Source organism: Ceratotherium simum, chromosome 6, assembly GCF_057802395.1.
Source record: "Ceratotherium simum simum isolate JZ-2026a chromosome 6, ASM5780239v1, whole genome shotgun sequence".
NCBI classification, from domain to species: Eukaryota; Metazoa; Chordata; class Mammalia; order Perissodactyla; family Rhinocerotidae; genus Ceratotherium; species Ceratotherium simum.
In genome coordinates, this window is record NC_141905.1 from 57,049,185 (window position 1) to 57,066,643 (window position 17,459).

Below are 17,459 nucleotides of genomic sequence, written 5' to 3' on the forward strand. Positions count from 1 at the left end.
CTTTTCATTTGTTTTGTTTTTAGTGATGGCCAGATAAATGCATGCATGAAGAATATTTCTCAGTCATCTTCACATTTTCTCATAATTTTCTCAATCACAAGTTTTTTCTCAATTATTGCCCTATTTTAAAAGGTGAATGGACCTCATCCTAGAAGCAAACAAAATACAGTCATAAACTGTTCTTAGCTAATTCTCAGTGGGAGAATCTGAAAGAAATGTTTTCTTCTCTCAATGCCTGAGTCAATGTCTCAATGCCAATGTCTCCTACACATGAACTGAAGTGAACAGTTAATATTTTGTTGCAGCATGTCATATCTGAGCTCTGTTGCATTCAAGAAGTGAAACTAACTTAATTCTCTGTTTAGGAATATGAAAGTCAGATAGAGAAGGATATGTCCATTTCAGATGTGAATTCTATTACCGCACAAAGGATTAATTCTGCCAATTTTCTGAAAAAGGTAATAACAAAATAGTATTATCAATATGTTTGCAGTTACTTTTGTGAAAATTGGTCTGTTGGATGCCTGGTACCAGAGAGTCAGATGGACAAGTCTACATACTCGTCACCTCTTTCTGATCACTGAGAGGTTTTTCTGTTCTGTTCAGACTTCCTTTTCAGAGTTAATTACTTACCGTCTGTAAATGTGCACTGTCGGTGTACATTGTTGATGCAGAGGTTACTTCTGTTGACAGCAAACTCATTAAAGCACATCCCAACTTTTTCTGTTTAAACATGAACATTGAAGACTTCCCATCTCTTTTTGATTCTAAAAGTTCACTTTGAGAAGTATGCCAGCATTTTGCCAGAATCTCTACTTTTACTAGTTAACTCAATAATGCGGTTGACCATAGCAATTAAGAGGATGGAGCTACCAGGAGACAGAAAGTATTAGAGAAAGACATATGCTTCAATACAAAGTCAGATATTTACAAAACCCCCTAGCAAAGCCTAAACCAGGTTTGAGGTGGAATCCCTCACTGAATTTTGTTCCTGATTTCTTTCCACTAACCCCTTATCACCCCGCTCTAAGCTTCTGGAATGCAGGGATTCTATCTGTAGATCTGCAATACCCAGCACAGTGCCCTTCACTCAGAAAATGATGATAAATGTTGAGAAATTAATGAAGTAAAGGATAAAACTACAAGGGCTGAGAAGGTTTCTAAGACTTCAGCAAGAGTAGAATCTCACCTAAGTACGTAGCCTTTGCTCTAGAGCATCAGAGCAGCATTCTAGGGTAATTTGGAAGGAAGAAAAGAGCCATGGAAAGATCTAAGAGATACATACCAGATCCCTCATGGAGACGGATGGGAAGCAACCTTGTATAACTAGAAGAGCCCCAGGAAGATGTATGAAAACCTGTTCTGACTACCCTGTGTGTCTTTGGGCAAGTAACCTATTCACTGAGTCCCCCTTTCTTCTTGTATAAAAATAGACAGTTTTTGTCTATAAAAATAGACAGCAGATAATGGCTGCCTTGCTTTACATCCGTGTAACAGGCAAATGAGATTAAACCTCACGTGCTCTACTAGTTTTTACTCATTTTACTATGAGAGGGTGGTGGAAAAGCAGACCACTATAACTATCCTGGGCTTGAAAGAGCTCCTCCCTTTTGTCACTGGCAGGAGTTATTCCGACTCACCTCTATCCCTCCCACCCCTTCCTTACTAGCTCCATATTAAAAAAAAAAAAAATTGGGATGTGCTTTTATAATGAGTTTTTCTGTCTTAGGAAATAAAGAGGTGTTCTTACTCATAAGAAAAGAGAACACATATCCTTCTTATCCTTTCTCTTGTTTTTTATGTATGAGGAAGCCCTAGAGGGAGGGCAGCAGAGTATCAGGAGGAGGGTAAGAGAGCAAATGTCTGAGGATGCTTGAACTGCATATAGGAATGCTGGGAAGAAGCTTTAAGAAAATTTTGTGATTAGATTTCAGCTCCTTGTGAAGACTTCTTTGCTGTCAGAGGATAGTTTTAAAACTACAAGTTCAAGGGATAATTACTTTAATTACAGATACTGGAAAAGTTTGACAGTGGAGGCCTATTAGGGCCATAGATATTTAAATCCCGCTGTGGGAGGAACTCATGGAATTGTGAGTTATGTGCATGAAACTTCGTGCTGTGTTACTGGGGTCAGTGGTGGCTAAGGCCGGGATTGCAACAGTAAAGAATGGGGTCCCAGCAGTCTCAAGGGTTACTAGATAAAGTTTTGCTGAAATGTTTGCATCTAAGAGACCAGTGCATCTCCTCGTTCTGTCCCTTTCATTAACTTATTCAATAAATATTTATTAAGCATCAGCTATGAATCAGCATTATACTAGACATTGGAATTACAGCAGTAAACAAAATAGACTGAAATCCCTGACTGCCTGGGGGAGGTCATTCTAGTGGGGGAAGTCAAATAATGAACAAAACATTAGTATGTTAGAGAGTGATATGTGCTATGAAAAATAAAGTAGAGAGAGAGGACAGGAGTTCCATGTGTGTGTGTAGGGGGATAGGATGCAATTTTAAGTAAGGTGATCAAGGAAAGCCCATGAGATGACACTTCAGCAAAAGACCTGAAGGAGGGAGCTAGCCATGGAGTTTTGTGGGAAAAGAACATTCCAGGCTGAGGGAACCACTTGTGAAAACTGTGAGGAAAGAGCATGCCTGGCCTTTAGAATGAACAGCAAGGAGCCTAGTCTGTGTGATGCCAAGGGAGCAAGGGAGAGAGAGAGACAGAGAAAGAGAGAAGTGATGGAGTCAGAGAGATGTGGTTCACCTTCAAGGGAAACAGTTTATTGCCCATATGAGGGTAATTTTTAGGAGCTATATTTTTCCCATTCTTCTCCTACCCGCCCCATTTTCCTACTCCAAGCAGATCATTAGGCCCTAGGTTACATTGTCTGTGGGATGATTTGTGGCAGGACAGAAAGCGGAAATTGCCTCCAGACATGCTGCTTCCCGTTTTGTGTTTGAAAACCTAAACCTGTAGTGAAGGGGATAGGGTTAGAGGAGAAAGGGAGGGGTTCCTCAGACTAAAGGGAAGAATTTCAGAGTCCTTTGAGGAACCAAGGTCTGTGGTTCTGCAAATTGCAAGGACTTATGGGAATGGCTCTGTACAAGCACTGAATATCTTACCAAACTGACAGAATAAGACTTAAAGTCAGAATAGAATTGACTCAAAGGAAATACAGAAATGTGACCACATTTCTTTGAGTTTGTGGGTCAAGATTCATAGTCCATCATAAGTGGCTGTTGTAGAAACGTATTCACAGGGTAATCATCTCCTTTGGTAAAGACTAGTTCTGTCCACGTATACTGTGAGTTAGGTAGAAAAAGAGATGAGAGCAGAGTTTAAGATGACATGAAGTGGAGATGGAAGGACAAAAAAGTGGAAAGAAAGAAACTTGCTTTGGTGTGACATTAATGTGAGAGTTAGGAATGATTTTAATAATGGTAGCAAACAGAACCATATTTTCACTTCTCTAATCCCCCTTTCTGTTCATTGCTTGCAAAAATTAGTAGTTGAAAATAGTGGCACCAGTAGCATTGTAAATACTTAATCTTAAAATATAAACTATGCATTTCTTTAAATTCTAAATTTTTTTTGTAGATGAGAAGGTTGATAATGAAAAGAATTGTCAAAGTTAGCAAATTTAACTTATCAGATATTGTGGCTGATTATGAAGAAATTGTATCTGCAAGGTACATGCTAAAAATTATTATTTAAATATGAAATATAAAGCTTTAAGCTAATACCTTCAAAGTCCCCTAATACATTCTCTATTTTTGTATTAATTAAGTTGCATGTCAAAAGATGCAGTTACAGAACATAAAGTGAAATATAGTGATTTAAAATGTATTTGGACATTTTTAAATTGCATTTTGGACATATCTATACGACATATGTTTTCAATTGTATAGTATTTTAGTTTTTAACTCTCTCCTTATTGATAGTTTTTAGGTTAAGAAAGCCAAATAAAAGAAATACCTTTGTCCCAAATTAGTTTTGCCCTAAGATTTTCTTGTCCTGAAACTGCTACTGGAAACGTCATTGCTAGTACCTCCACACACTAAGCCTGTAATCCCCCCTTTCAAAACCGAATCCTCAGCCATAAAAGGGCGCTGTGGTCCACAGGCAGCGGTTGGGGGAGCCTTTGGCTGAAGTAACTCAGTTCTCTTACTGTCCTGTCTGTGGAATTTAGGGATAGGAACAGGAGTAGGGATGCATGTTTCTGGGAAACCTCCCTGGGGCCACTTGTAGATTCCTAGTATTACCAATAAACTTTTAATTGGTTTAGGATGCTGAAATCTATTGTGTTTTATTTTCAGTCTTTGGGGGAAAATGGATGTGACCATAAAGCTATAATTCCGTGGATTTGTGTTGCCAGGGTGGCAGCATGTGTAACTAATAACTCCTATTTCAGAGCCATGCGAAAAGTTTAGTTTCTAACTGCTTTCAAGAGAGTGATTCCTGAAAAATGAGTAATCTTCTGAAACAGCTTCGTGTTTCATGGAATTACCTCTCCGTGCTCTTGTCCGTTCTTGGACCATGTACCCAAATTACATGGAGCAATCACATTCTCTCTTAACGTGAGAGTGAACATAGCATCGCTTCTATGCTCAGAAAAAGATTCCTTCCTTGGGTTTAAGACAACTCTGTCTCCTTTCCACAATGGAGAGATTATGATTCAGAGTAATGGCCTTATTTACAATAATTAATTTAAAGGTTGATATCTTTTAGAACTAAGTTATCTTGTGTATATGCGGCTGATCACTTTTTTTCTCTTTAGCCAGTTAACACATGTAGTTTGTAAGCTTGTTGAACGACGAAGAAAGTTAAAGCCTTGGAGGAAAGAGAGGAAAAAAGTGGCAGCACAGACTGTCTGTGATGGAGATATTAAGATTCTTGTCAGAATACTGAGGGCTTATAATATTCCTACCAGGAAAACAATAGTTAGTAGGTAAGGCAACATGCACCAATTTTTAGAGTTGCAAAAGATCTATCTTAAATGTAAATTTCCATACCGTCCTATTCGTAAAATCCTCATTGCCATGTATTAAGCTTTTCGGAAGTTTGAGATGCCCAAAGTAACTTGAACACATATATTTTTGGATGCTATATCAAATAAATGTCTTTTCTCCCTATTCCCTATTATGAAAACTTGTGAAGCTGCTGCCGCCAACTGCACTGTTCTCTGCCACTGGCCCATCTCAGTACTGGAAGTAGAAAACTGGAGAGAGTAGGCTCTGTTTTGGACTTGTCATTTTAGGTGATTTCTGCAAAAATCAGATCTTACTTATCTCTACTGCAGGCACTCGGTGGGTTTTATTTGTGTTTCTAGGGCAAAGAATATGTGGGGCCAGAATGGATCTCACTGCTGAGTGGCCAGATTAAGGCATCATGAATATTAAATGTTCATGTATATGTAGTGTCTCATATATATTTAGTCTTGTATATGATTCATATATTAAGCATATTTAGTACCCAGGTGCATCAGGAATATTAAGTATCCCTCTCTGTCTATGCTTAACACATATGTGCTCTACTTGCTCATCTTATGCTTACTACATCCCATGAATTCCACATATGAAAAACAAATGTTTTGCTTACTAACTACTTATCTCTAGTTAAAACCTCTTAAAGGTTTTGCTTATGTTTTACAAACTACAACTTTGTTCATCTAATAGAATTGATTTCCTCAAAACAGATGCACATTTCAAAGGCTGTTTTGTGAAATAAGAACATCATAAAATCACTATCAGTTTCCATAATCATCAATTTGTAAAAGAAAGAATAGTGTTAACACCAAAAATAGGAAGGATATAATCTCCAAGTATCGCTTGCCTTGTTTTTCTCCTTTTGCTGAGGACCAGTGAAAACTTTGTCATAAACTGGATCCAGTTTATAGTTCAGCATTTAGGAGCCACTCTTCCAGAGCAGTAGTTATCAAATGTTTAGCTCCAACCACCTACGATATGAAGATCCAAAGCAAACTCTGTAAGATCCAGGGTAACTGAGTTGCATATCTCCATAAGCACAAAAACCTGCCCACTTCCACCAATATTAAAATTAATTAAAGTGTGTGTCTCAATATTGTTTTTCCTGAAGAGCCTTGGATATGCCTACTTATTTGATGTCATCCATGTCTCGCCTCAGACATAAAGAAACAATCAAATCAGTAGCCTCAGATGAGATCTTAAATGAGGTATTTAACATTTCTATAAAGTTGGATTTTGATTATTTTGGCCCTGAATTGCAAATGGCTTCTGATTGGTCTCTCCATCTCTAATCTCTTGGGCTTTCAGTTTACTTTCCATAATACAGTTGAAGGTGCTCTTTATAAAGTGTAATTATAACCATCTCATTCCCTGCTCCCCTGCTCTCAGGGTCTGTAGAATAAGGTACAAGTCCTTGGAATGCCTACAAAAGTCCATAATGATCTGACCCTTACCTGCCAATCAGTCACATCTCTCTCCACCCCACAGCAGACTCATATCATACTACTACTTGTTCTAGAAGGCCTCTGTCCATGCCCTTTCATTTGCGTGGAATGGCCTCTACACAGCTCTATGTTATTGGCCGTGTGAACCACTGCTTAATGATTCAAAGCTCAAGCAATGGTTTGTCTGTAGCGCTGTCCTTGTCCTCACCCCGGAAGGTTCATCATTTCCTCTCCTGAGTAACTATTATACGCTGAATATATTTATTTTATTTCTCACATTTCATTGCAATTATTTACCTGTTTATTTGCCCCTGATAGGCTATAAAATCCTTAAAGGAAAGTTCCATTTATCTTTGGATCCTAGAAAAGTACCTGATATTGGATAGGACCAATAAGTGTTTATTAAATGAACGAATGAATAATGGCTGTTTGAAAAACTAGAAAAAGTAAGCCATCCAGTTGTCAGCCAGTAACAAGTAATTTCCTAGTCTTATACCTGTTATCAACTATATAAAATATTACAAAAATTTCGTCAGTGTTTATTATGTGTTTCAGGATACTGTAAACCCTTTTGTGGAAGTTTCCTTTCAACACACTGTATACCAAACCAGTACTGCAAGTGGATCTCATCCATGCTGGAACGAAGAAATTAAAGTAGATTTTATGTAAGTTGGAGTCCATTTTTCCTCAGCTCCTAAAAAAGAGCAATAACAAAATTATTTTCTTGAGCCATTTATTGAAAATAATTATTGAGATAGCTTTTATTTTTTCCTGAGTTTTTTAATTATGAGATATTTCTAACATAGATATTAATATATATAATGTATACGTACATATAAGTTCTGAGGAAAAATAATAAAATGAATACCTGTGTATCTATCATCCAGCTTAAAAAGTAGAATATTCCCAATACCTTTGGGGGCCCTTCTGGCCAAAACCTAATTGTATTCCCTTTCCTTCCCCCTAGAAGTAACAACCATGAATTTGTGTTTACCACTCCCTCTCTTCCTTTATGATTTTATATAATAGGTATTTATCTTTAACTATGTATTATTTACTTGTGGATGTTTTCCAACCTTATATGAATTGAATTCTCTTTTGCAACCTTGTTTCTTTACTCGTAATTATTTTGAGAAATTCATCCATGTCTATACTCGTAGCTATTCTTCCTCCATCCCATCCTCCCTCCCTCCCTTCCTTACTTCCTCCCTCCGTCCCTTGCTTTATTTTCACTTCTATATAGTATTCCATCGTATTAAAATGCCATAATTTATTTATACTTTCTCCTGTTGATGCACATTTGGGTTGTTTTAATGTTTTGCTATTGCAGATAATGTTGTTCTGAACATTCTTGTACTTATCTTCTGGAGCACACATGCAAGAGTTTCTTTTTAAGACTGTACCTTCTAAACTTTTTTGTGCATTAGAATCACCTGTAAGTCTTCTTAGCACAGATTTCTGGGCCCACCTCCATAGTTTCTAATTGAGTAGGTCTGGGGTAGGGCCTGATAATTCCATTTCTAACAAGTTCCTAGGTGTTACTGATGTTACTAGTCAGGGGACACTTTGAGAACCTCTGCTCTAAGACATATGTGCAGGAGTGGAATTGCTAGGTTGTAATTGAATTCAGCTTCAACTTTACTAGTAAACACCAAACTGTTTTCTAAAGTGATTGTACCAATATACATTCCCAATAGCAGTATATAAAAGTTCCTATTGTGCTGTATCTTCAATAATATTTTGTAGTTTTAAAATTATTTTTTCTAATATAGTGGATCTAAAATGATGCTCTCCTTATGGTTTAATTTACATTCTCTGATTTCTAATGAAATTGAGTTTCTTTTTTTTCTATTTTTTAAAAAGTGATAGACTTTATTTTTAGAGCACTTTTAGGTCCTCAGTAAAATTGAATGGAAAGGACAGAGAGTTCTCATATACCCCTTCCTCACGACATACACACACAGCCTCCCTTGGCATACAGTGTTACAGTTGATGGACTAACACTGACAAATTATCAACCAAAGTTGATCAACAAACGATCAACCAAAGTCCACAATTTATATTAGAGTTCACTCTTTCTGTTGTACATTCTATGGGTTTTGACAAATGTATAAGGACACGTATACAGCACTATAGTATCACACAGCAGTTTCACTCTCCTAAAAATGCCCTCTGCTTCACCTATTTGTCCCTTCATCCTTCCGCTGGAACCTCTGGCAACAACCACTGATCTTTTTACTGCCTCCATAGTTTTGCCTTTTCAGAATGTCATGGCATTAGTCAGGGTTCTCCAGAGAAAGAGAACCAATTAGGATGTGTATCTGTCTGTCTGTCTCTCTCTCCCTCTCCCCCTTTCTCTATCATATATACAGTAATGATAAATAATAAATAAATAGTAAATAGTAATTAGCCTTGTGAGTTCTACTTTGGAGGAGAAATTGTGATGAAATTTCAGTAAAGTTTGAGTAGAATACAAAATGCAAGACAAAGCAGGACTTGAGTGATTTAAAGGATATGCTAAGTTGACGTACTCAAAAATGTCTTGAGGATGACAGTTATCGTTTCTCCTGCTATATATATGGCACTGATTCCTTAAAATAAATCTCTCTCACATAATATAATGTAAGCCCTAGAGACCTGCTGTGCAACATTGTGACTATAGTCAACAATAATATATATAGTCCACAACGATGATGTATTGTACACCTCATTACTCTTTAATCTATTTTGAGTTGATTTTTGTCTGTAGTGTAAGATAAGGGTTCAATTTGATTCTTTTGTGTGTAGATATTTTACTGACACCATTTGTTGAAGACTATCCTTTTCACATTGTATATTCTTGGTACCCTGTCAAAGATCAGTTGACCTGATGTAGATGCAGGGATTTATGTCTGGGCGTCTATTCTGTTCCACTGGTTTATGTGTCTGCCTTTATGCCAGTACCATGCTGTTTTGGTTACTGTAGCTTTGTAATATATTTTGAAATCGGGAAGTGTGATACTTCTAGCTTTGTTCTTTCTCAAGATTCATATTTGATACTAAAGCAATATAAATAGGTTTTTGTTATTGGAAATAAAGTGTACTAATCAAGACAAATTTGAAATATAGAACTTAAAATTGTTCTCTAAGTTCAATTAGCAATTTTCACTTGTCACTTCCTATACATCTTTAGCTCTCACTGGGGTGAAAGGAATATAAGGAATTGTCAATCACATCATTATCAAAATCTTTTCTATTTCCTGATACCCTTTCCCCCTTCTCCCATCAATTTTGTTCAGCTCCTTCCATTTCTGCAGATCATGTGGTTCCTGCATGGTTCTTTGATACATCACCCTGACTTTTTAACTCCTGAATTTCTCCTAGTTCTCGAATGCCAAACTCTTGGTCTCCTGGACCTTGGGCTTCTTGTGTGGCTTTTCCTTCTGGCATCTGTGATCTTGACCTTGGCTCTTTGTGAGTGGGTCCTGATTCCCAGGATTAAACAATCTGTCTATTCCCTTCAACCTCCAGCTACTTCTTTCCTACAAGAGTGTATGAAAGAAGTCCTGGCTATGGGCTCTAACCAGGAAGCTCCCATCGTTATTCAGTCACTTTCCAAACAAGCTACCAGCCTTGAGGGCCCAGATGCAAGCTGTGGGAGCACAGAACCACCAACCCCCAGCACTGTCCCCAGTCCTTCCTTGCTAAAGAGCTTTGACAGAATGCTGCCACTCTCATACCTATCCTGCTGAAGGAGATTATCTGTGCTACATGAACATTTACATCCCAGCCACCACTCTTCAAAATGAAAGCCTCCAGTCCCTAACCAGGATTTGCAAGGAGAGACCCTGTTTATGCCATTATTTTAACTTGGGAGGAAAAACCCAAATAGACCAGTATACCTTGGAATTTTGTTAACTTAATGCTATGGATACTTCTGCTATTAGCAGAAATCAATTCTATTCTTCCAGATTCAACACAGGCTCAATTGTATTTTCAGAGTTCTTAAACAGATATTCTTATTTGGCTGTCTGTCTGGACCTTGTACTTCTTGCTTTGCCTTGTTCTCTGATTTTTGCTTACCTGAACTTTTTACTCTTTGTGTCTGAAGGGGAGTATTGATCGAAAGGAAAATATATTATATTATATTGTATAATATTAAGTAATTAGTATATAAAATGTATTTAGTTAAAAGGTTTATAAAGATATAAAATGTGGTTATGTGTGTGGAAGTATCTGGTATATTAATTTAGACATTAGAGTTAGAAGAAATAAACTGTATTAAATAAGTGGATTTAGGAGAACATAAAATAGTCAATAAGATAAACTTGTAACTGAACTAAAGAGAAGGAGACTATAGAGTATTTGCATTCTTGTGATTATAGCAGTGAGATAAGCCAGGAACACATTTAGAGTACAACCGAGTAGATCAGAGGGTTCAGCTAAGACACAACCGCTCAGCCACCACGTTTTGTTGCCTCAGATACAAGAGCTCTATTCCCCTGTTCACATGACATTTTAGTGAATAAAAGCCACATGTAAATGGGATAGATAGTAACAGTAAATAGTAATTAGCCTTGTGAGCTGTACTTTGGAGGAGAAATTATGGTGAAATTTGAGTAGAATACAAAATGCAAGATAATGAAGGACTTGAGTGATTTAAGGGATGTACTAAGTTGACATTCAAAATGTCTTGAGGATGACGGTTATCATTTCTCCTGCTAGCTTAGTGTTGTAAATATACATTGCCTCCTCTGTCTGGTCTTAGGCCATTGCAACAGGAAAGGGAACTCTTGAAGGAGCAGGGTAGGGAAGTCAGCATATCACTTAGAAATATAAGGAACCCTCAGTTTAAAATTGGTCTCTAAACTCAACTAACGTTTTTCAGTTGTCATTGTCTGTAGGTCTCAGAAAGTTATACAAACTGTTGGTGATCCTTTGAAATAGTATAGTTGCTTCCTTAAGCATTAAGCTTCAACAAATAATGTCAGTGGCAGTTGGTATAGTGAAAAGAGCCTGGCCTTTAGAGTCAGTCAGAATTGGGTTCAGATTAGGGCTCTGTTACTTGCTGGTAGCATTACTTTGAGCAAGTTATTTAACTTCTCTGAGCTGTTAGAAGTTTGATCAAGATTCGATGCCCAAGCTGGAGCTGAGAGTGGAAGTTCATTGCTTGTAATAAACCACACTATCCTTTCAGCTACCTCCAAAAATGTATCCAATCAACTAAGCCATCAGCAGACAGCTTGCAAAATTAAATGCATTCCACTATCCCAATTTCTGGTTGGTGAAAATAAATGTGGGATAGAGAATAAGCTCCATGGTTAAACAGTCATATCTTTTAGCTGAGAGCAAAAGAGCAGTTTAACTGTATGTGTGAACCAGCAGAAACTAGCAGAATTTAAGACAATTGGAAAATCCTGAAGCACCGCACTACAGAAAGTTTGTTCGCAGTGGATGGCTGTAGTGAAAGCCTTTCTGCTTCACATTTATACATTTTTATTTTTCATGCAAATTACTTTAAGAGAGATATAAAATAAATTAGAAAGCACATACTGGCTTTAATGAAAGATAGCAGTCATCTTCAAAGTACATAGCTTTGTCTTAGCTTACACTTTATAAAAGAAAAGAACACAAGTAATTTTACAGTCCTTGATGAGTAATGCTCTTATAAAATAAATTAAGCATTTAAATATGTTTTTCTTATTTACAGCTCGCCAGGACATGATTATAGCTTGTCAAGCTTATCTAAAATAAAAGATAATATATATATCAACATTTTTGATGAAATGATTGTTGAAAAACATGAGGTAAAGTAGAATAATGGTAATTATCAATGTTGAAATAATTCTGAGGTCAGACTGAAGTCTAGTAACATATTCGTAAATTTGCTTTTAGATGCAATATGTCCAACATTTTCTAAAATGGATTTGGGGCAACTTGAAATTAAATCAGACATATGACAAGTCAGTTCAAAAATAACAGAGATCATAAACCACATATAGGAAGAGGAGGGGTAAATATACCAAGAATTTGGGAGAAGTAGGTTTCTGCCAATTGAACATTACATTTAAATGTGAGCTTCCTGGTAGCCAAGATAGAAAGATAAACAAAAATGGATTATATATTTCTCATTGTCTGATCAAAAAAACTATACCACTTCTACAAAAGAGACCAAATTATTCCTAGGACTAAAACCCAGTTCTATTCGATGAAATTTTAAAAATTACTGGATCTCTTCCTCGTAGATACATGAAAGTTCCTAACACAATGCCTAGTGCCATAGCAAGCCCTAAAATAAATGTTAGTTTCCTTCCTACTGAACTTGGCACTAAAAGTATAAGGGTGCAGTGGCCGGCCCGGTGGCGCAAGCAGTTAAGTGCGTGCGCTTCGCTGCAGTGGCCCAGGGTTTGCTGGTTCAGATCCTCGGATTGCACCAACGCACCGCTTGTCAAGCCATGCTGTGGCGGCGTCCCATATAAAGTGAAGGAAGATGGGCATGGATGTTAGCCCAAGGCCAGTCTTCCTCCACAAAAAAGAGAAGGATTGGCAGATGTTAGCTCAGGGCTGATCTTCCTCACACACACAAAAAAGTATAAAGGTGCATATCCATTATATCTCCTCTCTTGGGGCTCTGATTGAATGCTTTAATATAAAGGTCTATCAAATTCTATGGCAATACTATTGAAGGAGCAATTAATTCTACCTGTAGGGATTGGGGATCAGAATCAGAGAAGCTGAGCTAGACCTTGAAGTATGGTTCAGGAAAGAGCCTTCTGTAAGAACTACTGAGAGGGGGCTGGCCCGGTAGTGTAGTGGTTATGTTCACACGTTCTGCTTTGGTGGCCCGGGGTTCACAGGTTCGGATCCCGGGCACGGACCGACACACCACTCATCAAGCCATGCTGTGGAGGCATCCCAAATACAAAATAGAGGAAGATGGGCACAGATGTTAGCTCAGGGCCAGTCTTCCTCAGCAAAAAGAAGATTGGCAATGGATGTTAGCTCATGGCCAAGCTTCCTCAGCAGAAAAAAAAAAAAAAGAACTACTGAGAAACATAATGGCAATGTCTTCCAACCCAGTTTTCCAGGAGATACAGACACATATTCTTATTAAAACATTTCCGTCAACTCTTAATAAAGGCTGAGGGTAAAATATTAAACAGTAATTTGGTGATGGCTATTCTCCAAGGAGTTAAACTGAGTTGTTTTGTGATTATCTAAACTGATAATGAGTAGAGCTTAGAAAACCCAAAAGCATGCCTAATAGACTTTCTTTCTCAGAAGTGAATTATTTGGGTGATCCGTTTGACCAGAATTGAATAGCAGTTGATTAACAGTTAAATTCTTACAAGTGCTTGGTGGTGGTGTTGAATGAAATCCATATGCGTTAGGTATCAGACTTGTCTATGTAAAAACTTGGGCTTTCTATTTAGAAAGGGAGAGGGCCTGGCTTGCCCTCCTCTCATGGACTGGGTTGCAAGGTGACTGTGGCCCAAAACGTTCCGTTTTCTCGTAAAGGACCAGAGCTAGGCTGAGCCCCGAGGTGACCACCCAGCAGAAAGAAGGTTTTGGTCTATCACTGATCTATGATATTCTTTAGAAAAGATTTTCTTCCCGTGCCTCAATTTTCCTCTCTTTTCTCTGTGTTTTTTTTTCCTGCTGTCAACTATTTCTTACTTGCTGTGGGTCTCCCTTTCGTTAGTTACTTGCTAGCGGGAAGCTGAGGACTTGGACGCCTCACGGACGTGTGGACTGTTTTTAGCGCTGGGGAGGGAAGAGCTGGACTGAGCTGCATCTGGAGCTCACACAGCAAGCCCAGGGCAAAGCTCCAGATTTGGAGCCTCTGTTTACTGAAACTGTAACGGAAATCCTGATGGTCACAAAAAGAATTTAAACTAATCCAGTACTTGGTTGTTGGTTTAAATGGTTTTTTTAAAAAAGGAAAAATTAGTTATTTTCAAGATTTTAAAATTCATTAGCATATAATTGTTTAGCAGTTTCTTATAATTTTTGACCTGCTGTTATCTACCCTCTTCTCATTTCTAACTTTATCCAAGTGTTTTTTTTCTATTTTTTCCTGATTTAATTTGGAAGAGATTTTCCTATTTTTTAAAGAACCAACTATAGAAGTTGTTCTTAAATTTTACGCTTCCTGTGTTTTCTAATTCATTTATTTCTGCTTGTATTTTTATTGGTTTTTTCCCTCCTGATTTCCTTAGGACTGTGATTTTTATACTTATTTTGGCCAAATGTGTTGAATGTCTAGTTTGTTCAGTCTCTCTCTCTTATAAATAATGAAAACATTTTAAGACTATAAATTTATCTCTAAAAACATCTTAGACTGTGTCTTTTATAATATTAGATTACTTATTATTTTTTGTTATTTTCCATATATTTTATTATGTTTATATCTTCCTTGATCTAATGGTTAATTAATATTATTCTTTTACTTTTTCAAATGTTTGAGTGACTTGAGTGTAAACTTTAATTTTAAATTCTAGTTTTATTACATTGTAGCCAAAGTGGCTTTTGTAGTTTTTAATAATTGGTACTATGATTTTTGAAAAAAATAACCCTTTAAAATGTTTTATTTCTGAGGTTTAATTTTAATTATATGCTTTTTCTAGAGTTTATAAACCCCTTCAGATAAGTTTAGGTTATTCAGATGCAAGAAACTCAACACGAGATTGCTTAATTAAATTTGTATTGAGAAACTTATTCTGGTAAACATTTTGCTTTCTATCCAAGGGAAAATAAATGGTAAAGACAACAGGCTAAAAAGGAAAAAATGCCAGTGCTTCAGATCAAGAAACTAAATATTTTTAGCATCACCCCAGAAACCTCTTTTGTGCTCTCTCGAAGTCACTTCCTCCCCAGGAGTAACTGCTATCTTATTTTCTAACAGCATAGATTAGGTATTGCTTATTTTTGAACTTTATATGATTGAAATCTCATGCAGTATGCATCCATTTGTTTTTTTGTTTTTGTTTTTGTTTTTTTGATGAGGAAGATTAGCCCTGAGCAAACATCCATTGCCAATCCTTCTCTTTTTGGTGAGGGAGGTTGGCCCTGAGCTAACATCTGTGCCCATCTTCCTCTATTTTATATGTGGGGCGCCTGCCACAGCATGGCTTGATAAGCAGTGCATAGGTCTCCACCTGGGATCGGAACCTGTGCACCCCGGGCCGCTGAAGCAGAGCATGCGAACTTAACCACTATGCCACCGGGCCGGCCCAGTATGCATCCATTTGTGAATGGCTTGTTTCTCTCTACATTGTGTTACTGGGAGTCATCCATAATGTTGCATTTAGCAATAGCTCGTTGATTCTCATTGCTGCATAATATATTATAGAAATATACAACAGCTTTTTAATGCATTCTATTGTTGATAGATAATTTGCTTCTTTCTAGTTATTGGCTCTTACAAATAATACTGATATAAATATACTGTACACGTCTTCAGGAAATATATCTATGCAATTCCATTGGATATATACTTAGGAGTGAAATTGCTAGCTCTTGGGTTGTGCATATGTTCAGCTTTAACAGTTTAACGCCAAACAGTTTCCAAAACGGTTGTGTCAATTTATACTTCCACCAGCGGTTTTTGAGAGTTCTAGTTGCTCCACATCCTTGCTGTTACCTGGCATTGTCTGATTTTTTTCATTTCAGCCATATTGATGAAAGTGTAGTCATATCACCTTGTGGTTTTAATTTGCATTTTCATGATAACTAATGAAATTGAGCACCTTTTTCTATGTTTATTAGCCATTTGGATATCTTCTTTTGTGAAAGATCTATTGAAGTATTTTGCCCATTTTTTTCATTGATTTGTAACAGTTCTTTGTATATTCTGGATATGAGTATTTTGTCAGATATATATATTATTTTTCCCCCTCTGGCTTGTCTTTTTTTACTTTCTTAATGTGTCTTTTGATGAAAAGAAAATCTTGATTTAATATAGTACAATACAATGCCATGGTGGTGCTTTTTTGGTCCTCTAGGAGAAATATTTGCCCACTTAAAATCATGAAGATAATATCCTATGGTTGCTTCTAAAAGGTGTATCATTTTACCTTTCACATTTAGATCTAAAATCCAACTGGAATTGATTTCTGTCTGTCTGTGAGGTAGAGGGTCAAGATTTATTTTTCTCTCGTAAGGATATTCAGTTGATCCAGCACCATTTATGGAAAGGATCACCCCTTCCCTCAATTCCCTACAAAGTTACCCTTTGTTATAAATCTGGTGACTGTATAAATGTAGGTTTATTTCTGGACTCTCTATTGTGTTCTCTTGGTCTGTTGATCTATCCTTGCATTGCATTGATACCACACTGTCTTAATTACTAAAGCTTTGTTATAAATCTTGATATCTAGAAATCAAAATCTTTCAGCTTTGTTTTTCTTCCTCAGGATTGCTTTGGCTATTCTTAGCCCTTTGCATTTCCGTATAAATATTAGAATCAGCTTGTTGATTTTGAAAACAAGACAAAACCTGCCAGGATTTTTATTAGGATGGATTGACTATATAGATCAATTTGATTAGAATTGACATTTTTATACAATATTGATCTTTCCAATCCACATACGTGGTATATGTCCCCTCTCCCCCTTTAATTATCTCTGTAGTAGTCAGGGTTCTCCAGAGAAGCAGAACCAATAGGATATATAGAGATATATAAAAGGAGGTTTATTATGGGAATTGGCTTATGGGATTTTGGAGGCTGAGATATATCACAATATGCCATCTGCAAACTGGAGAGCCAGGAAATCAGGTGATATAATTCAGTCCAAGTTCGAAGGCCTGAGAACGAGGAGATTGCTAGTGTAAGTCCCAGAGTCTGAAGCCCTCAAGAACCAGGAGCTCCAATGTCCAAGGGTAGGAGAAGATGGATGTCCTAGCTCAAGAAGAAAGAGAGAGAATTTGTCTTTCCTCCACCTTTTTGTTTCATTTAAGCCCTCAGAGGATTTGGATGATTTCTGCCCACCTTGGTGAGGGCTGATCTTCTTTACTCAGTCTACTGATTCAAGTGCTAATTTCTTTGGTAAC

At 37.1% G+C, this 17,459-nt stretch overlaps 1 protein-coding gene across 3 annotated transcripts in view; it reads left to right on the forward strand.

Annotated features, from left to right (window-relative positions):
• Positions 1-17,459, forward strand: part of CC2D2B (coiled-coil and C2 domain containing 2B) — a 99,169-nt gene that overhangs the window by 56,906 nt on the left and 24,804 nt on the right. For 2 of the 3 annotated variants that reach the window (XM_087432342.1, XM_087432343.1), the window contains 6 exons: positions 366-458; positions 3,596-3,687; positions 4,776-4,946; positions 6,095-6,191; positions 6,984-7,093; positions 12,118-12,214. In XM_087432342.1, the coding sequence (XP_087288468.1) occupies positions 366-458; positions 3,596-3,687; positions 4,776-4,946; positions 6,095-6,191; positions 6,984-7,093; positions 12,118-12,214 (660 nt within the window). Of the gene's footprint in view, positions 1-365; positions 459-3,595; positions 3,688-4,775; positions 4,947-6,094; positions 6,192-6,983; positions 7,094-12,117; positions 12,215-17,459 lie in introns of those variants that run through there. The other variant, XM_004427886.2, reaches the window with a different exon arrangement.